The sequence below is a fragment of the Struthio camelus genome, chromosome W (assembly GCF_040807025.1).
Source record: "Struthio camelus isolate bStrCam1 chromosome W, bStrCam1.hap1, whole genome shotgun sequence".
Lineage (NCBI taxonomy): Eukaryota > Metazoa > Chordata > Aves > Struthioniformes > Struthionidae > Struthio > Struthio camelus.
The window spans coordinates 5,529,566-5,556,638 of record NC_090981.1 but is presented as its reverse complement, the minus strand read 5'-3'; the positions used below and the strand labels follow the sequence as shown (position 1 = coordinate 5,556,638).

General features: G+C 39.5%; 1 protein-coding gene across 1 annotated transcript in view; it reads left to right on the top strand.

Annotated features, from left to right (window-relative positions):
* LOC104142796 (prune homolog 2 with BCH domain) overlaps positions 1 to 24,896 on the top strand; it is a 132,136-nt gene extending 107,240 nt beyond the window's left edge. Inside the window, exons 10-18 of the mRNA XM_068925882.1 lie at positions 2,265 to 2,344; positions 3,257 to 3,457; positions 8,693 to 8,869; positions 15,140 to 15,242; positions 18,653 to 18,784; positions 18,932 to 19,018; positions 22,053 to 22,151; positions 24,286 to 24,321; positions 24,845 to 24,896. Of these exons, the coding sequence (XP_068781983.1) occupies positions 2,265 to 2,344; positions 3,257 to 3,457; positions 8,693 to 8,869; positions 15,140 to 15,242; positions 18,653 to 18,784; positions 18,932 to 19,018; positions 22,053 to 22,151; positions 24,286 to 24,321; positions 24,845 to 24,896 (967 nt within the window). The remainder of the gene's footprint in view (positions 1 to 2,264; positions 2,345 to 3,256; positions 3,458 to 8,692; positions 8,870 to 15,139; positions 15,243 to 18,652; positions 18,785 to 18,931; positions 19,019 to 22,052; positions 22,152 to 24,285; positions 24,322 to 24,844) is intronic.
* Positions 24,897 to 27,073: the final 2,177 nt, after the last annotated feature.

The following is a 27,073-nucleotide window of genomic DNA, read 5'->3' as shown; positions in this document are numbered from 1 at the left end:
TATTCAAGCATCACCTCCTCCCGGCTCAAGATCGGTGCATCCCTCTGAGGAAGAAGTCCAGCAAAGCGGGCAGGAGACCTGCATGGATGAGCAAGGAACTCCTGGCAAAACTCCAGCAGAAGGAAGTGTACAGAATGTGGAAAAGGGGACAGGCCCCTTGGGAGGAATATAGGGACATTGTCAGAGTGTGCAGGGATGCGACAAGGAAGGCCCATTTGGAATTAAATCTGGCAAGGGATGTCAAGGACAACAAGAAGGGCTTCCTCAAATACATCAATAGCAAAAGGAAGACTAGGGGAAACGTGGGCCCGCTGCTGAATGGGGCGGGTGCCCAGGTGACAAAGGATACAGAGAAGGCAGAGTTATTGAATGTCTTCTTTGCTTCAGTCTTCACTGCTAAGGCCAGTCCTCAGGAATTCCAGACCCTGGGGACAAGAGAGGAAGTCTGGAGAAAGGAAGACTCTCCCTTGGTCGAGGAGGATCAGGTGAGAGATCATTTAGACAAACTTGACACCCACACATCCATGGGCCCCGATGGGATGCACCCACGAGTGCTGAGGGAGCTGGCGGATGTTATTGCTAGGCCACTCTCCATCATCTCTGAAAGGTCCTGGAGAACAGGAGAGGTGCCTGAGGACTGGAAGAAAGCCAAGGTCACTCCAGTCTTCAAAAAGGGCAAGAAGGAGGAGCCAGGGAACTACAGGCCTGTCAGCCTCACCTCCATCCCTGGGAAGGCGATGGAGCAGCTCCTCCTGGAGGTCATCTCTAAGCATGTGGAGGACAAGAAGGTGATCAGGAGTAGTCAGCATGGAGTCACCAAAGGGAAATCATGCTTGACCAATCTGATAGCCTTCTATGATGGAATGACTGGCTGGGGAGATGAGGGGAGAGCAGTGGATGTTGTCTCCCTGGACTTCAGCAAGGCATTTGACACTGTCTCCCATCACATCCTCATAGGTAAACTCAGGAAGTGTGGGCTAGATGAGTGGACGGTGAGGTGGATTGAGACCTGGCTGGATGGCAGGGCTCAGAGGGTTGTGGTCAGTGGCGCAGAGTCTAGTTGGAGGCCTGTAGCTAGTGGTGTCCCCCAGGGGTCAGTCCTGGGTCCAGTCTTGTTCAATGTATTCCTCAGTGACCTGGAGGAAGGGACAGAGTGCCCCCTCAGCAAGTGTGCTGATGATACTAAACTGGGGGGAGTGGCTGACACACCAGAGGGCTGTGCTGCCATTCAGAGGGACCTGGACAGGCTGGAGAGCTGGGCAGAGAGGAACCTCCTGAAGTTCAACCAAGGCAAGTGCAGGGTCCTGCACCTGGGGAGGAATAACCCCATGCCCCAGGACAGGCTGGGGGCTGACCTGCTGGAGAGCAGCTCTGCAGAGAAGGACCTGGGAGTCCTGGTGGACAACAAGTTGACCATGAGCCAGCAGTGTGCCCTTGGGGGCCAGGAAGGCCAAGGGTATCCTGGGCTGCATGAGGCAGAGTGTTGCCAGCAGGTCGAGGGAGGTGATCCTGCCCCTCTACTCAGCCCTGGGGAGGCCCCACCTGGAGTCCTGTGTCCACTGCTGGGCTCCCCAGTACAAGAGAGACATGGAGCTCCTGGAGAGAGTCCAGTGGAGGGCTACAAAGATGATGAGGGGACTGGAGCATCTCTCCTATGAGGAAAGGCTGAGGGAGCTGGGCCTGTTCAGCCTGGAGAAGAGAAGACTGAGGGGGGATCTCATCAATGTGTACAAGTATCTGAAGGGGGAGTGTCCAGAGGATGGGGCCAGACTCTTCTCCGTGGTGCCCAGGGACAGGACGAGAGGCAACGGGCACAAACTGAAACACAGGAAGGTCCCTCTGAACATGAGGAAAAAATCTTCTTTCCTGTGAGGGTGACTGAGCCCTGGCACAGGTTGCCCAGAGAGGTAGTGGAGTCTCCCTCCCTGGAGATATTCAAAACCTGCCTGGATGTGATCCTGGGCAATATGCTCTAGGTGACCCTGCTTGAGCAGGGGGGTTGGACTAGATGATCTCCAGAGGTCCCGTCCAACCTAAACTGTTCTGTGATTCTGTGATAGGCATGTGGGTAAATAAGTGGATTAGAACTGCATAATAGACTTACGACAGCTGTGTTCAGTTCTCACTTACATTAATTTGTGATCAGACTTTTAAACTGGATGTGTTGAGGAAAAAATGAGTGCCAGGTGAGATCACATGAGTTATCTTGAGAGCCTGGTCAACTTGTGTATCTCTAAGATATTGCTTTATATTTTACCTCTTAGATTGGTACCGGAGAATGTGGGAATGGACAGCCCTTTTGCTGAGGGTGTATTAAGCCCCAGTTCTACAGAAATAAGACCTGGTAAGAGAAGCTCTTATTCATTATCTTAATTATATTTCATTCCCTTGGCATTTAATTATGTGGTGAGAAGATGTTTCTGTGATGGTAAGGAATCAGCATTAAAAAGTGTTAAGTTTGCTTTATTTAGTTAATTCTGTTCTTCACTTGACAAATGATAATTGTAGTGTGCCATCTATTTTCTCTTGTGAATTGTTTTCATCACTGTTTAGTTCTTGTGATGTTTAAGTAGTCTTGTTTATCTTATATTTGACTACAGTCTTAGTGAACTGAACTGGCATTAGAATATATTAATTCAAACAGATGAGCTTAAAATCTGGCACACAATGCAGTGGCAAGTGGCAAAGCTGTACCTAACTTTTGTCTTATTGAAGATTACTTTTATTTAAGACCAAATATGAGACTCAAAGGTATTTTTATTTTTGTTACTGTTTTGAATATCATACCATATAGTTAAGACTAAGGACATAGGCTCCTACTTGCAAATCAGCACCACTGGAATAGCAGCAAGTGCATAACAAAACAGATACTTAACAGGAGCATTTCACTCATATGAATTTCTTCTGGATTCAGCAATGTATTGGTTCAAAGCTCAAATGATTTGCTCTTTAAATGCTCAAACGCTGTGGTTCAGAAGCATGTCTGAAGCTTTGGCTGACAATTGTAAAAAATATGTAATCTGGATGCCACATAATTTAAGAGCCCCCAGCTCCACCTGCCATTTCTGTAGATATTTCTTTTGTTTTATTTTTTTAAACATTAATATAAGCTATTCGTGTTTGATATTAGTTGGCTTTAAATGGCTTGCTATTACTAAAATTGCTCTGTTCCAGTATATTTGAAGGTGATTCCTAAGTATTTGGGAGATGACTGGTATGCAGAGATAAAGTTCATTTTTTCTTCCTCTTTTTTCAGAACCTCCCAATTCTCTTGATCTTAATGGCTCCCATCCCAGAAGAATAAAGCTCACAGCTCCAAATATCAGTCTCTCTTTGGACCAGAGTGAAGAGTCTGTACTTTCTGATGATAATTTGGATACACCGGATGAAATCGACATCAACGTCGATGACCTTGACACTCCTGATGAAGCAGATTCTTTTGAATACACTGGACAAGGTAATTTTCTAGTTTATACATTTAGTATAGGCAACACAAAGAAGCATATCTGTTTCGTCCTGTACTGTTTACACAATCAGGCTCACATTTGTCACGCTACGAGTATGGTTAATACATTTTAGATTAAAAACATCTGGAAACCACGCATTAATTTTCTGCTATTTTAAATCTTTCTTCCCCCTTGCAAAGTAATATATTTCTACTTATGCAGAGTGCAGAAAGAAATGATGTAGCTGATCTTCTGATCAAACAAATTAAGAAGAGCTACTTGGAGAGATTCAAAATTCAGAGTCTTTGTCCAGTAGAAATCATAGGACTTGTCTGAAAATAGTCTTTTAGGAAAGAGAAAGGGACTACTGTCTGCCCTGGAGAACACCAGAGCTAACTGCACCTTTGATGACCAGCTCTAGGTTACAGTTACAACAGTAGAACTTTGGGATATGATGCTGTACAAAATATATTGGCAGAATTGGAAAATCTTATCCCAAAGTATCTCTTCTCATTATTCCTCTTCAAGGCATTATTTTGCCAGTTTACCAGAATGTAGTTGTATTATATGGATTAGTAATTTTCTGAAGTCCAGGTGCTATTTGTATAATATTCATTTTTTGTAATGATGACTAAATGCCCCAGCCAAGTTTTGCACCCAGGCACTCTGGACAAAAGTTTCACCAAAGAGCTTGCAGTAAATACACAAAATGGACACAGCTTGGTGTGAAAGGTCTTTTGCTATTCCCGTGGATGGTTGGAAAACTGAGACGTGGAAGGTATGTCTGCATGGTATGATACAGCTAGCTCAGATCATGGAACAAAATAATGCAGCATTCCACCAAATTAAATATCCCTTCTTAGCAGGGCTAGTTGTATGGTACAGATAAACCTTGAAGTATGTAACTTGTCTTGCTTAGGAAGAGCCACAGATGCTTTACTCTCCCTTGGCATCTTAACTTTGTGGCAATGATTTTCTCTCATGTTATGTATAAGTGTCTTGCACTGTTTTATTTGATTAATTTAACCTCATGATGAATAAAACAAGGTAATAATACTCATTCCTTGCTAGCAACTGAAGGACTGTATAGGAAGTGTATTTACTACTGTAAACACATGAAGATTATAAGCTATTTGTGGGAAAAATGGGTGTGACCATTTTGCAGTCTACAACAGGGAGAAACATAAAAATGGATACATTTAAACTGAATTTTCCCTTGCATTTAAATTCTCTATTGCTAATGAAATTCTCTATTCCTAGTGAGGTCATTATAAATGAAAAATTGTATGATCTTTTGAGCATAGAACAACAGTTGCATCAGCTTAAGTGATATTGCTTAAGAGTCATTACTGTGTACTCAATCATGCATAAGCATCTTTAATGTCACTTCTCATTAGAAGGCAGAGTTCCTTATGGGCAGATGCAGAGCATGATGATGAGTTACTAGATGGTTGGGATATTTTGTAGCAAAGGTTAAAACTAACACACACATGCGCACACGCACACACGCATAGAGTAGTGTGTGCTTGCAATTTTAGAATGTTGTGACTGTTGTGTGAGAGCAAAAATCTCTCAAATGGAACAGGTTTTGCTTCTAAGCCCTGAAGTAAATAAATTTAGCTCCAGTGAGTTTGGTGGCAATTGCATTTATGGCAAGCATTTCCCCCTGTCTTTTTTTTGTTGCTTTCTAAATGTGATGCTTCATTGATTGCTAAAATTGGACCAATTTCTCCAGGTTCCTAAAAGAATAAGAATTCAAGGTGCCTGTGTTTTCTGTGACATTTTAACAGTTGTGTCTTAGATTGGTCTTGATACATACTTTAGTTGTCAAAGAGTCCTCTACTTAGGTGAGCCAGCAACAGAAAGTAGAAAAGGAGAAAAATCATACTTTATAAAAATAGGTTGGCAATAAAGTAAGTAGGCTGTATATTATGTGGATCTGATGGTCACAGGGACAAGTGCAGAATGGTTTATGTGCATGGTAAATTAGCCTGTGTTATCTGCATACTTCTATCACTCTACTGTTGCCAATATGCAAGCACTCCCATAATCTCCCACAGGTCAGTGTTTCTGGAGTGTTGTGCCACACCCAGTGAAGTAAATACTGAGAATACATTGCTGCTGAGACTGTACAGAATGGTGATTTTTAGCTTGTGACCCTCATACTACTGAAGGTCCATTTGAACTGTAAAAAGCAACTGCAAAAAACAAAATTCTTGCCATGGTTCAAGAGTCCACCTCATCACTGGAAACTGATGGCTCTGTAAATAAAAAAAATACTGAAACCTACTAATTTAAAAGAAGGATGATGAATCAGCACAGCTGCAACGTGCAGGAAAATGGGTGAGAGTAGAAATACTAAAGTACTTAAACTAGCACCCTGACTTACTTAGGGATTGGTCAGTCATCACCTTCATGGTTATTGTTTTGTCACTGTGACATATACTAATACCTTAAATTGTAACATTCTCTTTCGCAACCAGTTCATGTTTCTTAAGTGAGCTTTTCATGATTATTATATTAGATGACAAGAAAAATTGCATTTATGAAAATCATATGTACATATAGGTGGAGTCCCACCAACAATTCAAACCAATCTTATTCGGAATGTAAAAAGTGCTAATTATTTTATCTGCAGATGTTTGTTTCCCTTCTGAATTTCACACTGGTACATCCTTCTCTGCAACATCAACACTCCAAGCAGTACAGCATATCCACTTTTTAGGAGAAGGCGATCTAGTATCATTTCTGCCCTTTGTCAGCTTCAAAAATAATTCATTTGGCTGGTTCCAACATCATAAGTTTTCTCAGGGTCTTATTCTAGAACATCATTTGCAATTTCACCAACAAACTTGAGCAACAACCCCCTCCAAATACAATTTAGTCCGATAGTTACCTAGCCCAGACTCTTTTCACTAAAGCTGTTCTGCCTGCTGTAGTTCTGTCCCTCAACCGTGCTCTTTCAACCCTCAAAGGAACCAGCTGACTATTTTTCCTAGGCTGTTCTGATAATACCCTTTATCAAATCCATGTATCTGTTCTGAAAGCACTTCAGCTGTGTAATACTCCTATGAGGACCATATATTCTTAAAGGAACAGCCAATTCTGTGAGAACTTGTCAAAGTTTGCATAGTTCAATTGCTTGCATGCAGTTTTCATGTTTTTTCCCATGATATCTTACAAGACTAATTTTGTACAAAATTGCATTAAGATATTTAGGTTCATGGGGTTTTAAAATATATTTTATAAGGTCGTTCCCAACGTCACTGAATATGTTATATTTCAAAAGTGAATGCCAAGTATATTATTAAATATCGTGGGCATTGTACCCTGAGAAGGCATGAATACGTACCTCAGTTGCACAGTATATAATCAACTGAACAGCAGCTGTTAAACCAATTTGAATTAGTCTATTTGGAGAAAAAAAAAATTTTGCAGTCTATTCTTCACAAACTTCTATCTCCTCCAGCTTCCCTTTATCTGTAGTTCCTAAGGAAAAAAGGCATATGTGGCCATGTTATATACGCATGTGTATATGTACGTTGGCCTGTCTGTTCCTTCCGTACCTATTTCCACCATTAATACATCTTGACATTGTTACATTTTTAACTCATTGGCTGGTTTCTATCAAATTTGACAGTGAGGTAGGAGCTGAAATATAAGTACATTCTTGTGAGTTTCCTGCAGATAGGCATTAGGTAAAGAAGAAAATCAGTGATGAGTTCAGCTCTTGTTACACATCAGAGAATTCACCTATGAGAAAGGGACTTTCCATCAGAATTTACCTTTTATTAGGAGCAGAGAATACAACCACAAGACAGACAGCAATGAAAACCAGACCTCATTAGTCCTACTGTCACAGAACCAGTTGTTTCCTCTCCCATTTTCTCTTCTCCATTCCTGTTTTCTATTTGCTACTGTTTTATGAGACTTGCAGGCATTTTCTGAGATTGTGTCAGAGATAGTTGAATGTTTTCCCTTGTTCAGGCATGGCGATTGCTTGAGGGTGTTTTTGACCTTGATATCTGAACCAAAAAGTAAGTGTGTGCTCAACCTAATATGTATTTAAAAAAAAAATTCAAAGCCTGCTTTTGTTCTAAGGAGCTTGATATTAATGAGAAATTCAGTGGAAATATTGGTAACTTTTGGCATTGAAATCAGTTCTACAAATTAATAATCAACGTATATATGTGTGTATGCACATGTAGGCTGTGTGTGTATATGTATAATATATACACAATATATACATCTGTTCCTGGTTTCATACAGATGAATAATTTAATTCGTATGATAAACTTGTATGTTTTATTGATCATATACCTCCATTCATGCAAGTAGTTCAAGAAACAGCATTAATCAGAGCAGAGGAATCCCAGGATAAAGCAATATGTAGAAATATTTGAGGACTTCTACAAACATATTGCGTTCTTTATTTCTTTTTGCCAATTCAGATCTCTTCTTTCATTTATTCCCAATTCTTCTTATAGCTCTCTTTGGTATTTTTAACTAACATGTCTGATCTACTTTTTATGTATGCCATGCACACATGTCAACAAATGAGGTAACGTGTGCTGGTGTGAACAGCCAAACTGCTTCAATGCTCTATACTTTGTATCTGGGAAGGAACTGATATTTAAGCACAACTGGAAGGCCCAGAGAGAGGTGAATGCTATGTTTAAGCATACCCCATTACTGAAACAGATGAACATGCATGTTCTTCACATTTGCTGGTACCAGATGTGAAGAGATTGGAGAAGAGAAGTTGGGGGAGGGAAGAAGGAGTTGAAAAGTTGTAGCTCTTGAGTAATTTCTCACTAGTCAAGAAGCATCATTTTGTTTACTTTTAGCTCCGTATTTTGTATTTTAGTATAGTTATCATACCAGCAGCACAAAGGTTTTTCAAGAGCTGCAATGCAGTAGCTCTATTGAGTAGCCAATCAGTTTTACTAACTTGATGAGTCTTGTGTGATTACCTGCAAAATGCTAAAATCCTTGGGCAGTATGCTGCATGGTCATGTTTGCTGCTGCTGTTGTTATGTTCATAATGCTGAAAAGTTTAAAATAAAAAAAGAGAGACTTCTCACTTACTATTACATGATCAAATTCTGCTCTTATTTGTAACAGTGCAGATCCAGAATAGTGCTCTAAAAAGCTAGTTGATTTCAGTTATCTACTTAAAATGTATGTAACAGAAAATATAGCAAGTCTTTGCATGAAGATGATATATATACAATTTTATTTTTCAGAAGACCAGACAGCCATTAAGGATGCTTCCCAGGAGGAGTCCAAATTGATTCCAGAATACACCGCTGAGGAGGAGCGAGAGGACAATAGGTTATGGAGAACAGTGGTTATTGGAGAACAAGAGCAAAGGATTGATATGAAAGTCATTGAACCTTACAAAAAGGTCATTTCGCATGGAGGTAGGAAAGCCCTGAGTACGTTTTTTAGATTGGTGTGAAAAATCATGCTTTGTTAAGCATGCTAGCAGGGAGAAAGAGAGTTTATTTTTCAGCCATGCCTATAAGCAATGAGTTGACTGACTCCCTCACATTACAGAAGCATTATAATGTCTTAGAGCCCATATTCATCCTTATTAGGAAGAGAATGTCATGATAGAAGGAATTACAAGCTTCCTATAGAAGAATGCCAATAAACTACTGGTGTAGCTCTAATGTGAGCCATGCTGTTTTCAGTTTGGTCATAGGATGCTGATTCAAAAAATATTTTGAGCAGATACTGCCAGTTAGGGCTCTTAAGAAGCCTTCAAAAGAAAAGAAGCCAAACCCATCTGTTGGAAGCCTCATAGGAGAGTATTTTCAGATAAACAATGCTTGTCCTTGCATCAGGACTAGTCTTTCCTGTTTTGTTAGGAGATCAACCAGTGCTGGAGGTATAATCTGTACTTTTCTGTAGTAGCTTTTGTACCCATAGAAGTGGCAGCTGACATTGAAAGACGTTGTAACCTTCACAGATGGACTATTCCCTGGTCTATAAATTCAGTGCAGTGCTAAATTATTTTTGGAAGAGGAGGAGGGCCTGATTTTGATCTCACTTACTCTGGTATGGTCTCTAATTACGCCAGTGAAGCAAATTGAGTTCATCCAAAGTAAAACTATAGATAGAAAGATCAGAATGAATCAACCCTGTTTTCAATTCAGGGTGGCAATGAGTAATGAATACTTTAAATATAACACATTTTCGGCAGCAACAAATAAACTGAGATACATGTGTTAGTAATAATTTGGTAATTGTAGGCTAAAACTTTCTTCGAGCAAGGAAAAACCCTTTTGTTCTACAGAAAAAATTCTTGAAAACTCCATTCTGTAGATTATGGCAAAAACTTCCCACACAAGGAAGTAATGATGCTCTGTGATTTGTTGTATGCTGCACATGGGTGCACAGATCCAAACAGGAGGAGTGGCAAAAGAAAAAATGCAGTTTTCCCTGGGGCTTCCATTCCATGCTCCTGCAATTAAGCTGCTTAAGTTATTTTCTGTCATTTATAATTGTCAGCAGGTAGAATTTCACCAGCAGCTATTTTATGTTCCTTCACATAATCTGTTAATAATTATTAAATAGCATATCAAAGATAACATTTATTTTAAAGTAGGAAAATGGCCTAATATGCTTTTTATATTGTGTCCTTAGCTCATCTCTTAGCTCTCTAACCTCCTCAGAGAATGTGTAGTTCAGGTATTACTAAGACACTTCTATATAAATTAATTCAAATGGGTAAATATCACCATAGATATTGAAGGAAGAAAATAAAATAAAAACATTTAAGTGCCTTTCCCTTGGTATCTCAGATATTGTCTTTGGATTCTGTATGTATGGGGGGCTATATTTGCCAACTGTGGCTTTTAAGTAAGGATGAGTTGCTCTAATTCTGCAAAAACTTAGGTAACTTAGCATCTGAGGTAAGACTTGTGAGTTTATATGAACTTTCTTTTGTCATAGTGTTGCTGATCCATAACGTAATTTAAAGATAAACAGTCATTTCCACTATATTTTGAGTGTTGGATCTTTATCTGGTAAAAATCAGTTTTGTTGCAAATGAGATAACTAAATTATGCTTAATTATATCACCTGTGGATGTGGTCCTCAAATTTTCACATGTGCTAAAAGCACCTGAACACAAGCCTACAGATGTTCAGTGTCCAGCTTTTATGAAAAATGAATACCAGGATGTCTTAGGGGATGGAAAAGTAGCCCTTAATCAAGCATTGCTTGGCTGTTGAAAAAGGATCGTTTCCACTCACCATTCAGACTTCCTTGACTGGTTCCTTCTTACACTATCACTGCTGTCCATCACTGCAATTCAATTTTCAATGAAAATGTATCTGTAATGAGAACATCATAACAAGCATGAATTATACTGATTTAATGTTTACATTCAACTCTATGATTTATCCTCTTCTTGAATGAAAGAATTAAATTAGGTTGCTGAACCTGTCAAATTACCAAAACATAAATTGTTTGTGCCCGTAGTTTATGACAGTTGCCCTTCCCAGAAGGGACAATATCTCACTCTGAGCACTCCTTTTGGAAATGGTAGCCTTTTCATTTGGAGTAATGAATCTGTTGTAATTCCATGCTGCACACTTCCTGCTTCCTGAGGTATTGCATGCTAAGATATAGAGGGATATATTTAACACCACTGATGAGATCATTTGTATTAGCTTGCTATTTTTTCAGTGTATTATGTGCCTCAGTTTTATTTGTCTGACATCTTGTTTTGTTAGATAGGAAAGTTCAACAAATTCCTGGGCAGTTTTACAAAGAATCACTTCAATTTGAGATTAAGAACATTAGGTTACCTTTACCTTCAAATGAGTGTTGGTCAGTAGCTTAGCCATTGTAAAAGAAACAGTATGAAACATAACAGTAAGTTCCAGGCTTCCGCTGGTTACACTGGAAATTTTTCCTGAAATCTAGCCATATCAAAGGGAAAGAGGACTGGATTAAATTCTGTATTTATGAAGTGGCAGAGCTCTTCATTGCAGTTGTGGAAACTTAATCATTTTGATGTATAGGCCATGGGAAAACTTTGGAGAACTTGAACAGTTGTTACAGAATGACTGCTAGGCCTGTTCTATACGATGTTCCCTTTGGCTATACTTTAGTATTTTTGGAGTGTTTTAGAGTGGTGGTTTAAATTGATCTATGGATTTTTCTTGTGTGTGCTGTTAGAGAGGTGGCAGCTGCACATATCATTTTGCTTTACAACTGCAAAAGAACTGTAGTTTTGTGGACACACCTGCCACAATGTGCTCCTGCTGCCAAACTTCTGAGCCAATTGGAAGGACTGCCTTATGACAGCATGGTGTTAGTTGTCCTGAAAATCTCTTAAGGATTTTTAAGTTTATATAAGGAAGGAAGTCCCCTCCCTATTTGAAAAGCAGAGGAAAAAAATACTGCCTTATTCCCTAATGATTCAGCTCAGCAATCAGCTAGGATGGGCTAGGTGAACTGACTGCCATCTCTCTGGAAATATGTGGGTCTAGCTGAGAAGACAGACCATATCAGAGAGTAAAATAAAACGGTGAGTGTGGGAGGCAGAGTTGTTTTTTCCTTGTTTCTTTTGAGAAGACTGGTGTATTCCTTCATGTCACGCTCTTAGAGGGTGAAGGTGCTGAAAATAGGACTGGAATTTCTTCCCCCCATCGCTGCATACATTCCTGCTAGAGAATGCAATGCCACTCTTTGAACATAACTATGAGATCTTCTCTGGGGCACCAAAGTCAATCAGCCATACCTATATCTCTACCTAGGCTGTCCTTGTTAGCTGTTCCTAACCTGCGTTGAGGCTCTCCCACATCATGCTATGTTACGTGGCTTAACCTTGTTATATTTACATTGCTGTTTGGCTCGAACTCAAGTCCTAGTCCTGTGCTCTTCTGCCTGTCCCTGTCCTCCAATAGGATGGAGAGCAAGGTTGCAGTGTGGGATTGCAGAAGACAGAGCACATATGCTGGGCAGCTGCTGTATAGCGGCTTCCCTCTAGCTCTGGAAGCCCATCTGTAGATTAGCTAGCCCCTGGCCTCTAAGAGCCACTGCACAGTACTGGAAAGACAGGAGATGCCAGCATCATGGGAGGGATGGAGTTAAGGCTAAGGATATATAGCCTCCTGCAGTGTCCAAATTTTTCTGCAGTGGATGAGGTCTAGGCTAGCATTCTTAATTTGATGTTGGCAAAATAAATATGTACTATCAGCTTATCCAGTGCATTATATTTAGTCAAATTTGCCAAATCATATTCACAGAATCACAGAATGGTTGAGGTTGGAAGGGACCTCTGGAGATCATCTAGTCCAACCCCCCTGCTCAAGCAGGGTCACCTAGAGCACATTGCCCAGGATCACATCCAGGCGGGTTTTGAATATCTCCAGGGAAGGAGACTCCACTACCTCTCTGGGCAACCTGTGCCAGGGCTCAGTCACCCTCACAGGAAAGAAGATTTTTCCTCATGTTCAGAGGGACCTTCCTGTGTTTCAGTTTGTGCCCGTTGCCTCTTGTCCTGTCCCTGGGCACCATGGAGAAGAGTCTGGCCCCATCCTCTGGACACCCTCCCTTCAGATACTTGTACACATTGATGAGATCCCCCCTCAGTCTTCTCTTCTCCAGGCTGAACAGGCCCAGCTCCCTCAGCCTTTCCTCATAGGAGAGATGGTCCAGTCCCCTCATCATCTTTGTAGCCCTCCGCTGGACTCTCTCCAGGAGCTCCATGTCTCTCTTGTACTGGGGAGCCCAGCACTGGACACAGGACTCCAGGTGGGGCCTCCCCAGGGCTGAGTAGAGGGGCAGGATCACCTCCCTCGACCTGCTGGCAACACTCTGCCTCATGCAGCCCAGGATACCCTTGGCCTTCTTGGCCCCAAGGGCACACTGCTGGCTCATGGTCAACTTGTTGTCTGTCCACCAGGACTCCCAGGTCCTTCTCTGCAGAGCTGCTCTCCAGCAGGTCAGCCCCCAGCCTGTCCTGGGGCATGGGGTTATTCAGCATATTCAGCAAGAAAAAAGCCCAGTATTATCTTTCCACAGGCTGCTTTGCCAAGACTTGATTGGAAGCAATATGGCTCAAGGCAGGAGGCTTACTTTTGACATGTGAATTTTTCTCTCTGAGGCTTATCTTTTTTTTTTTTTTTTCGTGCTCCCCTTTGTAAATTGGGAAGCAATTCAGCCGAGAGCCCTGAATGAAGAGTGCGTCTGTTCTTTCCCCTTTTGACTGGGATTGTGTTGAGATTACTCAATGGTGCCTCTCCTTAGCATGAAATACTTCATGGACAGGTGTCTTGAAGCACCCACTTTGCCAGGGATTCTGGTTTCTTTTAAAAAAGATTTTTTCAAAGCCGTAAAGATAAAAGGGTTTAAAATACAAGGAATGACTTCCTTAACATAAATGTCTCCTACTTCTTATTTCAGCTAGCTAAGACTCAGCTTAGGTGTTGAGTGAGAAAGGAGAAAACAAACTAGTCTCTCACATCTTCCCTGTTTAGCACACTTGGTTTGCATATTACCCCTTTCTTTCCATAGGGAATTCTGTTTTGCTCTGCTGCTGGGTACAACACAAGGTGGTTTATGAGTATTTGAGTTAGGCTTGGATACTGCTCTCCAGTATCCAAAAAGCACTGTAAAAGTTTCAAGACCTCCTGATGAAAGTATTGTATAGGTGCTGTTGTTATCCTGTAATTTTGTCAGGATCGTGCTCCCATCTCCGAGGGATAATCAGTGTTTCCTTCACAAACATCATCTCTTCATCAAGGTTAGTTTCTCCCAGCCTTTCAGCTTTCAGGTCTTCCTCTATGTATATCCAGCCTCTATCACTGCATGATTAGTGCTCTTCAGATACAACCATTTCTACAGTATCTTTATAAATTCCCTCATGATTACACATGTCTTTTAAATGAATCCCAGGCCTTCAACTGCAATGCAGGAATATTTTATATTTATTATTAGTACCACAGAAGCCCATAAGAGTTGTAAAAGATTATGGAGAAGGTTGATCAGCATTAATACATCATAAATTTTGCGTATTTTCACTTTGTTACGTGTACCAAGCAACTGTGCTGGACCCCAGCAGCTTTGGGGCTTTACAGCTGTTGTTGGGCCCTGCTGGAGCCCAGAGAAGGCTAGCATTGGGCAACTGGAGTGTCCAGGCTAATGTTTTCCACAGAGCTTGCAGCAAAGGATTTAACTGATCCCCAGGAGCTTTTAAAGTATAGTGGGGTGCAGTCATAGTTGTGATATCATGAGGCTTTTGGAGCTGCACAGGCCAACTAAAATTGGATGGTGAGACTTTGGAAATCCTCATTCAAGAAGATGCTGGAGAACAAGCGTAGGATGTTTTCTTCAGCCATTTATTCCTTAGGCTAGGGGGAACATTCAGCACATGATTACAACAGAGATGCAATGAACCAGTAGTTCACATAAAATTGTGCTACTTACAAAGCAGAATGAGTTTTCTCACTGGCCTCTATAAAAAGTTTATTCATGGTAGTGCTAAGCATGTTTTCCAGGAATTCAGCATAACAGACTGTCCTATTTCCTTATCACTTGATGATAGTTCATTCATTTTCTGTCTTCAGGATTAGACATAATCGCTCTATTCCAGGACTCTGAGATTTCTTTTTAATTTTATCCTGTTAAGAGCCTTTGACAAAGATAAAAATGCTTTTTTGTTTGTTCCACAGGATACTATGGTGATGGTCTGAATGCTATCATTGTGTTTGCTGCATGCTTCTTGCCAGACAGCAGTCGAACTGATTACAACTATGTCATGGAAAATCTTTTCCTGTGAGTGATATGTGAACAATGTGACAGAGTCTTTTGAGTTAGTACTCATACATATGTAGTGAGAGATAACCTGTCTTTAATTAAGAGGTAATTTGGTTCATTAGAAGGAGAGTGATCTGAATGACAAATAAAATAGCAATTTTAGGTAAATTGCTCAGTGGAGTATTATCTAGGTATTCTTTACCTACTTGCCCCCCAAAATTAAGGTGTATTTGTCAGGACCAAATCTGACTATAATAATTCCCTAAATGGCAAGGGATATAGTATCTCCAGCTTCTTGGATCTACGATTGCACTGTTTCACCAGTGATTTCCAGCACTTGCTGAGAACAGTCAGCAGGGACTTAGATCACCAGATTGTTTTTCACTGTCATTGTATATTATATATTATTGTGATGTACCACTGTGTATTATATTTTGAATATATGCTGTAGTTGTGTCTAGGAGTCACAGGGGCATTTGCTGACACTTGTTTTAAAAATACAGGATAAATGACAATTTCTGATACAAGCAGCTCAAAGTACTTTTCCTGACTTCAGCTGCTCCTGAATAAGTTATTAAAAATGGCAGGGGCCTGTTGGATTGGGCACAAATTTGGCCAAGTGAACTCAAATTTATCACAGCTTTTAACAAGCAAAATTACTCCTAATAGCAACTTAGTTCGGCAGACAAAAATTGTGAAGGCAGCAACTTCCCTGAAGTGCCTGCAGCTAGTTCTACTTACAGCTGTTAAAAAATCAATAATTGCGGGGCCATGTATGCTAAAACCCAATAAGTCAGTCCCAAAGCTACTGGAGGCCTGGCCTTCACCGTTTGCTGCTTATGAGGTGCCAGACCTCGCTGCAAGAGCGCAGACCCAGGCCCCACAAAATTCCAGCCCTTGAAGATGTGCGTGGTGGTAGCCAAAGTCCTCAACATTGTATCTACGTGTGAAAACAGAGAGCGAGCAGTTCTGTTCCAGGTCAGACCAACTGCTAGCGTTTGTCTGGTAAAGAGATCTCCAAGTCCCCCGTGTCATCTACAGCACCTGATTTACACAATGCCCAGTGATTTAGAAGGGAAGAATTACTACAGTAGTTTTAACTTGATAACTAGAAAATAAATCTGTGAATAACCATGACTGACATTAAGCAGTTATTCTTTAACTTCACTGAAGACCCCTTTTCAAAGATAGAGTTGTAGTTAAATGGACTTCACAGAGGAAGACTTTTCAAGCCTTGAGAGGCTTTTCCACTTCACTTGAGGATATTGCCAAAGTATGTTTTACATCCTACTGTCTCTGTTGGGGTAGTATAACAGAGAGTTCACTTTGGCTGTGCACCTTCAGCTTATTTTAAGACTTAGAGATTCATGATTCTCTCTAGCACAAGAACCAGAAAAGAAAAAGTCAGATTGTCCCTTTCTTTTACATGTAAGCCTATTAATTGCTTTGAAATAGAGGGAGTGTGACAATTTGCAACATAGCCAATAACTGATATATATACTTATATATATGTGAACTCTTCTATTAAGTCATATAGGGATATGGAGACACCTGCAAATCATTACATCTCCTCCCTTTTTTTATATAGCATGTTTCTCATAGATAATCCTGCAACTGCAGTGTATAAGCCCCCCTCTAGTTTGTGATTAATGACTCTCCTCAACCGTTCATGTGTTCTGCAGTTTCATTCCCCTCTGGATACCCCTTACATTTCTAGTTACCTTGTTCCTATCTGTTACCTTGAGTAGTCCTGTAAAACTGTCTTGCCAAAACTCAACTTCTGAGACAGCATCTTCTAAAGCACTCCTTTTGGATGCTGCAGATCCACACAGAAAATTCTGCTGTTTCATTTGTGCCTGCCTGATGCAGTCTACACATTATAAGTTTCTTAAAGGATCACAACTCAGAAATGCTACACTTTGAAATTCAAAAGCAGTGCTTTTGCTTTCAGAGTGAGTGAATTGTTCTAGTCAATGAGAAAAACTCTTTACATCTTTTCAAATAATAAGTTACCAGCATGAATTAGGTAAGGTTTGCAAGAGAGCTTGACATCCCTCTGCACTTGCAGAGAGATCTAGACTGCACAGTGAATCCAGATCGCACCCTGCAAATGCAGGACCTGCTGCCCATTGCCACTGCTGACAGGGCTTTGTTTCCTGTGAAGCAGCCGTGGCCTTGGCGGTACAAGCCCACACTTTGATTCTCGCTGACAGACAGGAGCCTTTACAAACGTGGGGCAAAAGTAGGCAATGTGCAAGTGGAAGGTGAAAAAGAGAGCAGTGAAAAGCACTGAGTGAGTAGTGATTTAGATGAGGTTCATCAAATGGAATTACTCAATTAGTTGCTACCTACTTTGTCTGTTTAAAATAACATTCCCTGTGGTGAGAATTTGATTTCCTACTCTTGTTTTAAATTCCTCAAAATGCAGTTTCTTTAAGGGTCAGGTTAGATCCTGAGTTATTCACATATACCTGTGCAAGGAGCTATTTTGCGCAGGGATAGAGCTGCCTTTTGTAATGAGAACTCTTAAGCATTCAGTTTTCTGAGGTGAGACTCGGTGATGTTTCACTGCAGTTTTTACATAGGCATGCCTTGGGGCTGGATAGGAGAGAGAGCAATTTGCATGTTCTTATGATAAATTCCTTCCAAGTGAGGTAGAGGCTAGTGAAACAGGGCAGAGCATCTGCTTATATAGTCCCAGACAGAAATTTAAAGCTACCCTTTCATTCGACTGAACACCCTGCTCTCCTAGGTGACATGGGTTTGGCCCTGGGAATGCTGGTCTGTCTGAATACTCATTGTAGAGCTGAAGAATTTGATGAGTGTTTGGAGTGTTTTGCTCACAAAATGAAGTGATGCTATGGAGTTGGCATCCCCTCAGAAGGCAGGTTGATGGACAACTTCTATTAGCTTTGAGATTCAAAAGGTTTGTAGTTGGCAGTCACAGACTCAGTAACAGTGATCTGAGGATCACAAGAATTATAAACAAGTTTCTTCTCCTGACCCTTATTATTTTTGCTTTGAACAAACATAATGATTAATACTGATGAGGAGTTTCTCAACGGTTATATCTCAGAAGTTCTGGGAACTTCACATAGTCCTGTCATGCTCTCCCTTGTAAAATTTCTTGATTGAATGTGCTTATAAGGGGAAAAAGCCACCTATGAGGTTGGAAGACTTATTATGAAACTATCTTTGGAAGGAAACCACATTTCTGTGAAGATGCAGATAAGATTATGATTTTCTAGTTATAATTCTATGGGAAGTATGGGGAACAGTTGTAAATGTCTGCTTTCAGTTTAAACAAAAAAAAAACCTCACCTTGTTGTAAATTCTTTGGTCTGCATTGATGTATGCATAGTAGACTGGTTTTGATTAAGCTTAAATGGATAATGTAAAAAATGTGCCCACTTCTGTTCTTTTTTCAGATATGTAATAAGTACCTTAGAACTGATGGTAGCTGAAGACTATATGATTGTCTACTTGAATGGAGCAACACCAAGAAAGAGGATGCCTGGACTGGGTTGGATGAAAAAATGTTACCAAATGATTGATCGACGGTAAGCAGTATTTTCCTTTCTGATCCACAGCCATTATTTTAAACATTGTCCATTTCTGTTGCTGCCCTGTATGACAGTGTTCGCTGTATATGATCTTTCGGTATGTTTTGTATTTTTTTAAATGAAATGTGTTTCTTTTTTACTTAGATTAAGGAAGAACTTGAAATCATTTATAATTGTCCATCCATCATGGTTTATCAGGACAATTCTGGCTGTAACACGACCTTTTATAAGGTATGTAGTGAATATTAGTTATTTTCTTTGTCCCTAAAGATACTGAAGCTCCTAAAAGGTACTCATTAACAGCCATGTTTGATCATTCAGTGGGACATTTTACAGTTCATGTTGGGATTTTGACAGCTGAAGTTGACTTTCCACTCTTCTGTTTGGGGGGAAAAAAAAAGTTGAATGATGAATAAAGGGAGTAAGCAGTGCATATGTTGTAGGCATGATATCATATGCCCATATTTGCATGCAGAACTGGGAATTTATTCCTTTAAAATTGTCTTTGTTTATTCTGAGCCCAGCTAAAATGCATGTGGGAAGGGGGTCTGGACAAATCACCTCATTAAAAAAATCCTGGCTAGAGGACAAGATTAAGCTACAATTCTGGTTTAAAAAAAAAAATGTTGCTCAGCCAAGAAAACTGCCAGCACCCTGAGCTGTTTGAAGGCTTAGGAGGCTAGGTTCCAAAAAAGTTTTTCTACCACCAAAAATAATTCCTTGATCAGTAAAAAAGCAAAGAAATGCTTCAACAATCTGCAAGTTCTTCAGTGTCTGAAAAAGATAGACAAGTATGCAATTGAAATACTGCAATCAGAGAGAGTAGGTTGACAGGTGTGAAAAAGAGTTGCTTCAAGCAAGAAAAGATGCATCTCATCTACACAAGCCACACGGAGAATAATGTGCATCATGACAGAGTGCAGAGAAATCTGCCCCCAGACTACAGACGAGACCGCCAAAGGTGTCAGTCATAGGGTGCTCTGTCCTGGCAGGGGAATCTGGACATGGGGGAAACAAATGAGTTCTTCCATTGCTGCCAAAGTGTGACAGGCAGAATATCATAACAAAGCTTATTCTTTCTGATATGGTGACTTTAATACCAAGCAGAAAGTGACAACTAAGAAAAATGGAGTAACAGGGAAGCAGTAATTAGAATTATCAATAGTGGTCATGGGAGATTCACTGAGTTGCATTTAGTGTCTGAGATAATTCTATTGCCACCTTATTTCCTCCCAGAGAAAAGGTGGGCAGTAAAATTTAAAAAAAAATCAAAGATGCAACACCTGTATCAATTCATGAGTCATTTATTCTGGATGGCCATACTGAGTGGCAGTGACCACAGGCATTGCATTGCCAAACTGAGGAAAAAGTTGACTATAAACCAAGTGTGGCGAAGAGAATTAACAGTACAAGACTTGAGACAATAGGACCAATTAAAAATTCAATTTCAACCAAGAAGTAGATTGAGTTTCTGTTGGAAGTAAAAGAAAGTGAAGTACAAATGGGAGCTGAAAAAAGATGGGCAGTACATGTGGCCAATGTGACTTAGGCTGAAGAAGAGTTGAGGGTGGGAGGTATTTGAACCCTCACTGAGGACAGAAGAGAAAACTGAATAAAAAACTTAGGGATGCAAAAAAAAAAGATAGATTGGTTGCAAAGATAGAAGAAAAAGCTGGATTCAGGTCCTAGATATCATTTATGGATCAGATATTCACACTAGAGATCATTTTAGCTGTGTTAGGCAGGAAATTAGATTTTTATTAAAACAAGCGTCTTTCTTTGAAAGATTTTCGGCATTTGATGGAAATACTTAAGGAGTAGAAAGTTCAACGCAAGTGGCAGCATGCCTCGCCTAAAGTCAGAAAGAAACAAGGACTTCTTATTTTAGGCATGTATTTGGGATGCCAATACACAATACTTCCACATGAAGCAATTGGGTAGAAATCAATCACTGTGGTGGAATTAGTGGACCCAGGAGAAACCCCAAGTGGAAAAAACAACCTTTAAACAATTTTATTTTTTGTAGGTTTTTTCAGTCTTTAGATGTTTCTAGATTAGGCTGCTTCTTGCCAAGTTGCTTCAACTGGCAATTCAGATGATCTAGACTGTGATTAACATTTCTAATAAAACGCTAAGAATTATCTATATGTTATCATGGCTTTGATCAGACAATTATGAGTGATTCGTGCATCTTAAAACATGAGATTAGTATGTGGCAACTGTGTGCTCCTAATGATGCTAATCTGGTACAAATGCAAAGTAAAATGGATGAGCTCAAACAACTATTTACAATACCTTGATGGATTTCTGTTTTAGTTGTCTCACTTTACTTGATTAAGAAGATATATATGGTAAGGCAAGGGGAAGTAACTTTTTCATAAGAGCTATTTCAGATGCTTTGTGTTATCTGATCATACCCCTGAATCAGTGGTAAATAGGAACAATATGTTCTGTTTTTCATGGCCTAGACTTAAAAACATTCATTCTCAATATGCATCCATCACTGTTACTGATGTTAAAAGACTGTCTAAATATGACCAGAGCTGTATTTGGAGAATTGTTTTATGAATCAAATGAAAAAGATACATTCCTCATAGACTGTTACATATCAAATCAGATGAAACAAGTGAATAGCCTTGATTTTTTTTTTAAATGTATTTTCTGAACGGTTTAGGTTTTTCTGTATGATCATTTCTCAAACACAATAAATGATCATATAGCACAGATTGAACTAAACAAGGAAAATATTTCCTCATAATAAGGCCCTACACTAAGAATAGACATGCACATACCTGCTCAGATCTGTACGTGTTCAAACAAAAGTGAAAGTTCAGCTGTATTCTGTTTGGTTGGCAGTCATAGTCAAATCTAAATGCTAATTCATCATGATCAGCTGAAGTGAATGCTTCCCATGTTTTTTTTCAGTGTAAGTATGCTGCAGGGGATTTGGTTCTTTTTAGAATTTTAATACATCATTTTCAAACTGTAAAACTAATTGCATTGCCTAATATGTAGGCATTACAATTTATAATGCTGTACTAAATATTGCGATGCAGCCTGGCCAAGGAAGAGCAAAAGGTCTAAGATCTGATTTCAGCCTCACTAGAACACAGATATGTTAATGATCATTAGAACTATATAACTGGGATATGAATAGCCAAATGCTTAGATTACAAGTAAATGTCCTCTCTTCGTTTAATTTTTTCCAATCACGGGAGATTTTGTGGAGGAAATTCAATTTACATATACTGTTTCTGTGTTTCAGCTCTAAGTTCAGCAGTAAGATACAGTATGTCAGCACATTGGCAGAGCTCTGTGAGATGATTCCAATGGAATATGTGCACATACCAGAGAGTATTGTCAAGTAAGTGGTGTCCTTGTGCTAATGGAAAGTATTTCCACTAACTAATCATGCTGTCTACTAGCCAGAAGTATAACCAGTTTTCCTTTCCAAGTCCTATTTAGGCATAGTAGTGTTTGAGAGTCTGTAAGAAAATTTAAAAACTTCTACGTGATTTTATTACAAATACTCAAGTTTTGTTCCACAAAAATTCCACTATCAAACTCTGAAGCAAGAAAACATTGTCACTGAAAAACAAACCAGAAGAAATAAGTAATCCTAAGGGAACCAAAGTTTATAGGAAAAGGAAAGTTTTGTACTGGACCAAATGATACAGTTGGTAAAATGAAGACAAACTTCCAGGCTCCAAGTCCCTTCGTCACACTTATGACTATATAATCAGAACTGGAACAGACTGTTCACTCACTAATTGTAACCCAGAAGGAAAATAGGAAACCTTAACCCTTCCACAGGTATCCCTTATCCCATATTTTTCCATAACTTTTAGCACTAGGTCTTACTGTGCTTTTAGGTTTTAGTCATACAGAGCTTTGAACTGAAACAATAATTCAAAAGATAGCAGTTCAGTAGAAACCCACTGAAAGTCCATAGGTTCACCGTTCCTTTTCTCATTGATTTGTTGTGATTTAACCCGTAACCAGAATTGAAAGGCAATGTCTCAGTTCTTGCCTTTTGTGTGTAAAGGTTTTCTAAATGCAAATATTTCTAAAGGAAAGATATCTATTAAAGAAATTGTAACAAGAAGTTGATCTGAATTCCTCACCTCACTTGGCTTTTTTTCAGACCTGAAAACAACAAACTGAAATGATATACCAAGCTTAAAAACCTTGGAAATCAATCACAGTGGGTCATTATAGGTCATTATTCCAAAGATACACTGTCAAGGAATGCATTATTTTTTACTTCTGTGTGTCAAGTGTACCAGGTTTTGAACAAATGCAAAGATTCTGTCCTAGAAAGTGTTTTGATGAGTAAATAGGCAAGTATCTGATTATCTTTTCCTTACAGTTTATCAGTGACTAGGTATGAAGAATACTTCTTTTGGAGCTGTCACAGATCTCTTCAACCCAGGCAGGAGTTTTCACATCTGCCCCACAGTAGTTATGAAAGCAGCACAATTTTCTTCATCAAACTGGTGGTTGCTTTGACATTAAATCCTCTTGTGCTGTAATTCCAGGGAGCAAGTGGGAAGCTCAATTCTGCAGCAGCACTTGTGAAATTAGTAAATTGCCATCATGAAATTGGGGGGTCATAGGGAGTTTCAATCAAATTTATTTGCTTCTGTAATTACTTTATAGGTAGAGTGATTGCAAAGAATTTAGAGTAAGAGGTGCTATGAGGTATCACCTGATAAAAAGATGTCCAGAATATTTTAACATCCCTAAAATTCTTTTACCCTTTCTTCCTCCCTTCTTATGATTCCTGAAACATTCTAGTTTCTTATAGTTGCCTCTGATAAAGACCTTAACCTGATACTTTAATGCTTTCTACTCTTTCTACTTCCTTGCTTTGTTTTATTGTTACACTATGATGTCTTTTATTCCCTGTACACCAAAACCCCTTGGAAAGTCTATTCACCTCTCAGACCAAAGGTGAAAGGTTCCCAGTACCAAAGGAACTTTAGGACTTGGAGCTTAAGAAATTTTAGGGAACTGCTTACTTCTTGTCATCAGCTGCCAGATGACAGATCTTGATTGCACTGAAGAAAAAAATGAAAAGGTGACTAATGTGCCCATTGGTGGCAAGCGTTTTAAAGATGTTGTGGTATGAAGATTTAGTGGATGTCTGCATTCAAGGCACTGTGAGTGGATATTCCAATGTCAAAAGGGAAAAGAGCAGAGATCAGAGCAGAGATGTGTTCCAGCTGGTAGTTTTATTTCTGCTTCAAATTGAGAAAGATTCCTATAGCAAAATAAAATGCAGCTTTCAGCATTCTATTTGCTCCACTGGCAAGAATAGAAATACCACTATGGTCACAAGGAATTCCATCTGTAGAAAGTACATAGGTTTATGCCAGGATTTAGTTTTTTTTGTGGTGGTTTGGTAGTTTTTACTGAAGTGAGATACAGTCTGCCTATTGTATCATACAAACTTGTACATCTTTTTTTTTTTCCTTCACTCACTCTTATCTTGTAAGGTATGATGAAGAGAAGTGTTTTAAGAGAAGAATGAGGTAAAACTTGCTTTCTAGTCCGTGCTACTGCTCATAATGGAGTAAAATTGTGTGATGCAGCCTTCTACCTGAAGGTGACCTCAACAGCTGAATGAGAGAGGCCTTGCAATAGTTTGCAATCTTACTTTCCCCTTCAAGCTATTGAGATCAGCCTCCTTTGCAAGTAAAACTAACTAAACTGTAAATGCCCTTGACTTGGCCCAGGCTGCAGCTAATCTAATTCTATCTGATGGAGCAACTGAACGCTTTCAGCTCTCTCCACTGAGCATGCCTCAGATCCCTACTGCTTTTATGTTTCTGTTTCCAAATGAGCTAAATAAGGAGTTACAAATTAAAGGTGGGTTAAGAACAAGAGTAAATGCTATCATATTGAACTGAAGAGCTTTAGGGTCAATGCATAATAGTGGATGCCTATTTTAGAAGCATGTACAGTATTTGTTCTTTGCTCTGCTATTGCTCTGCTTCTCTCTTATGCTTTGCTTGCTTCTTTGTTTCTTTATATCAATAACTTTTACTCGCGCAGACTGGATGAAGAGCTGGGGAAGCTTCAGAAACAGCTAAGAGTTTTCAGCTAGATGCTGGCATTGTATTTGTTTGGTTCACAGGAATGGATTGAATGCAACAGTATGTTACATGTTTGATACAGCAGTCAGCTCATAGTTTCAATTACAGTGTAAGTTGCCACATTTGTGAATTGACTTTCCCTCTCACTATAAGCAGCCTGTTTTTTTACAGTTGGGTCTCAGTAACGAATAATCATATTCTTAGACTATAAAAAACATTTTTGCTAATTTTGATGAATGTTTCTACAGTCACAGGGAGGACTGAAATCACTTTTTTTACTCAAAGTGGTTCATTAAACATTTTCTCTCTTTTGTCCATTATGTCAGATGATTCATATAATTTTTAGGAGGCAGTTCTTAAAACTGACATTTTACAACAATTTACTAAGCTAAGGACTGCTATTTGTATCTCATGTTCAATTAAGGCAGTCCTGTCTTTCCACCTGTTTGTTGGATGGGTCGATGGATTAATACTTGATAATACTGCATTGTCTAAGGTCCATTAATAAATCAGTGTCTCAGCTGATGATCAGATACTTTAAACACCTAAGTCTGTACTCCGACTTTGACATGCTGAGGCAGAATGTGATAAAGTACCATAGAAATCCTTAATTGGAAGGATGCAATCCTTTACTTGCTAAGCTGAGTTTAGAAAGAATTTACCCAGGGGCCTTTCTTTGTGCGTGCATTGTGCACAGGATTCCAGAGCAGGGAGCTGTGTTGGTGGTTTCTCATATGACACTTCCCCTGGGGTTTTTGTAACCTAAATTTCTGGTTTTGAAGTTTATTTTCAGTCTCTTACCTTTAACTTGTGCATTTCAGAATTTCTACCTTACAGCTCCTTCTCTTTTTTTTTTTTTTTTTTCCCTGATGTCTCCACTTTTGTGGTACACATTTGCCTCCAGTTCTCCTGAGCTTGGCCTTTAAAATCACCAGAGAGAAATGCCACAGAGAAATACCCCAAACACTTGCCACTACTTCTTGATTCTAGCACTTAACTGCCTAAGAAGCAAAAATTCACATAAACAATTATCCGATACCACCTGGCTATTTTATTAACCAAAAGGAAGGAAAAAACCCAATGACCCATGAAATGTAACTTGTATGCCTTCTATTCAAATATTTTCAAATACATTAGGATATATGACAATGAAAAATGAAAGAAAGCTGCTTTCTTTTTACCCGTTATTTAAAAGGATGCAGGCTACAGCATAGCAGTGAGAGAGGAACTAAATATTCTTATGTGGCATTGCTGATCATTGTTATTGTTAAATGTCTGATGTCACTGTAGTGCATTCCCCATCCTCAACTTATGGAAATAACTATAAACAAGTATTACTCAAATTAATCCATGTTGCAGGCACTAAGCTTGTTACATTCCTATCAATAATGTTTGTGTGTTTGCGCAGTCACAGATATTCACTGCAGTTAGTTATTACATCCCCCAAATTTGATTTCATATCTAAAAAGAGAAAGAAATAAGCACAGAAGAAATGTTTACTACTACCTCTTTTTTCCTTGCACCCAGAACTGGTTGCCTCTCAAATGATCCAGAAATGACTTCAATGGAGCAGGAGTAAGAATTTATGCCTGATAATATCATTACACTTTAACATTATTTCACAACCATGCAGTTAGGAACTGAGGCTGGGTAGACTCCATGAAGCCTTCTGGAGACCTAAACAGTTTCATATTTTTTTTTCAGCAACTTTATTCAATATTTGCAAGCAGAAAAAGTGCTGAAGTTAAGGTTTATTATATTTGCATTGCAGAGGTGTTTAAAGTTAAAGACTCTTGTCAGAGATAGATACAATTCTTAGCCTGAAGGATATTCAGGTTAAGTTGTTTGAAAGATGGAGAGAAAAAGTGCAACATGATCAGGGTGAAGTTGATCATGTGTGTTATGCTCCATTAAAGGTGGTAAACTTGCTGTTCTAATTCTGAGATTAACTTAAGCAAACTGTCAATGCAGAAGTCTTCCCTCCGAGTGCTGGATCATGCTCTCAGTGCCTTCCTCCTTTGCTTTTTGTGCCTCTCAGCTTCTTTCACACTTATTTTCCCCAACTAAACCTCTGGTGTCTTTTTGTCACTCCCTTTCAAAGCCAGACAGGTTTCCTCCTGCTAATGCCGTAACCCAGGTGTGCAAATGGGAAACCTTGCACCACTCTTACTGTGCCTCCTGGCAAGTG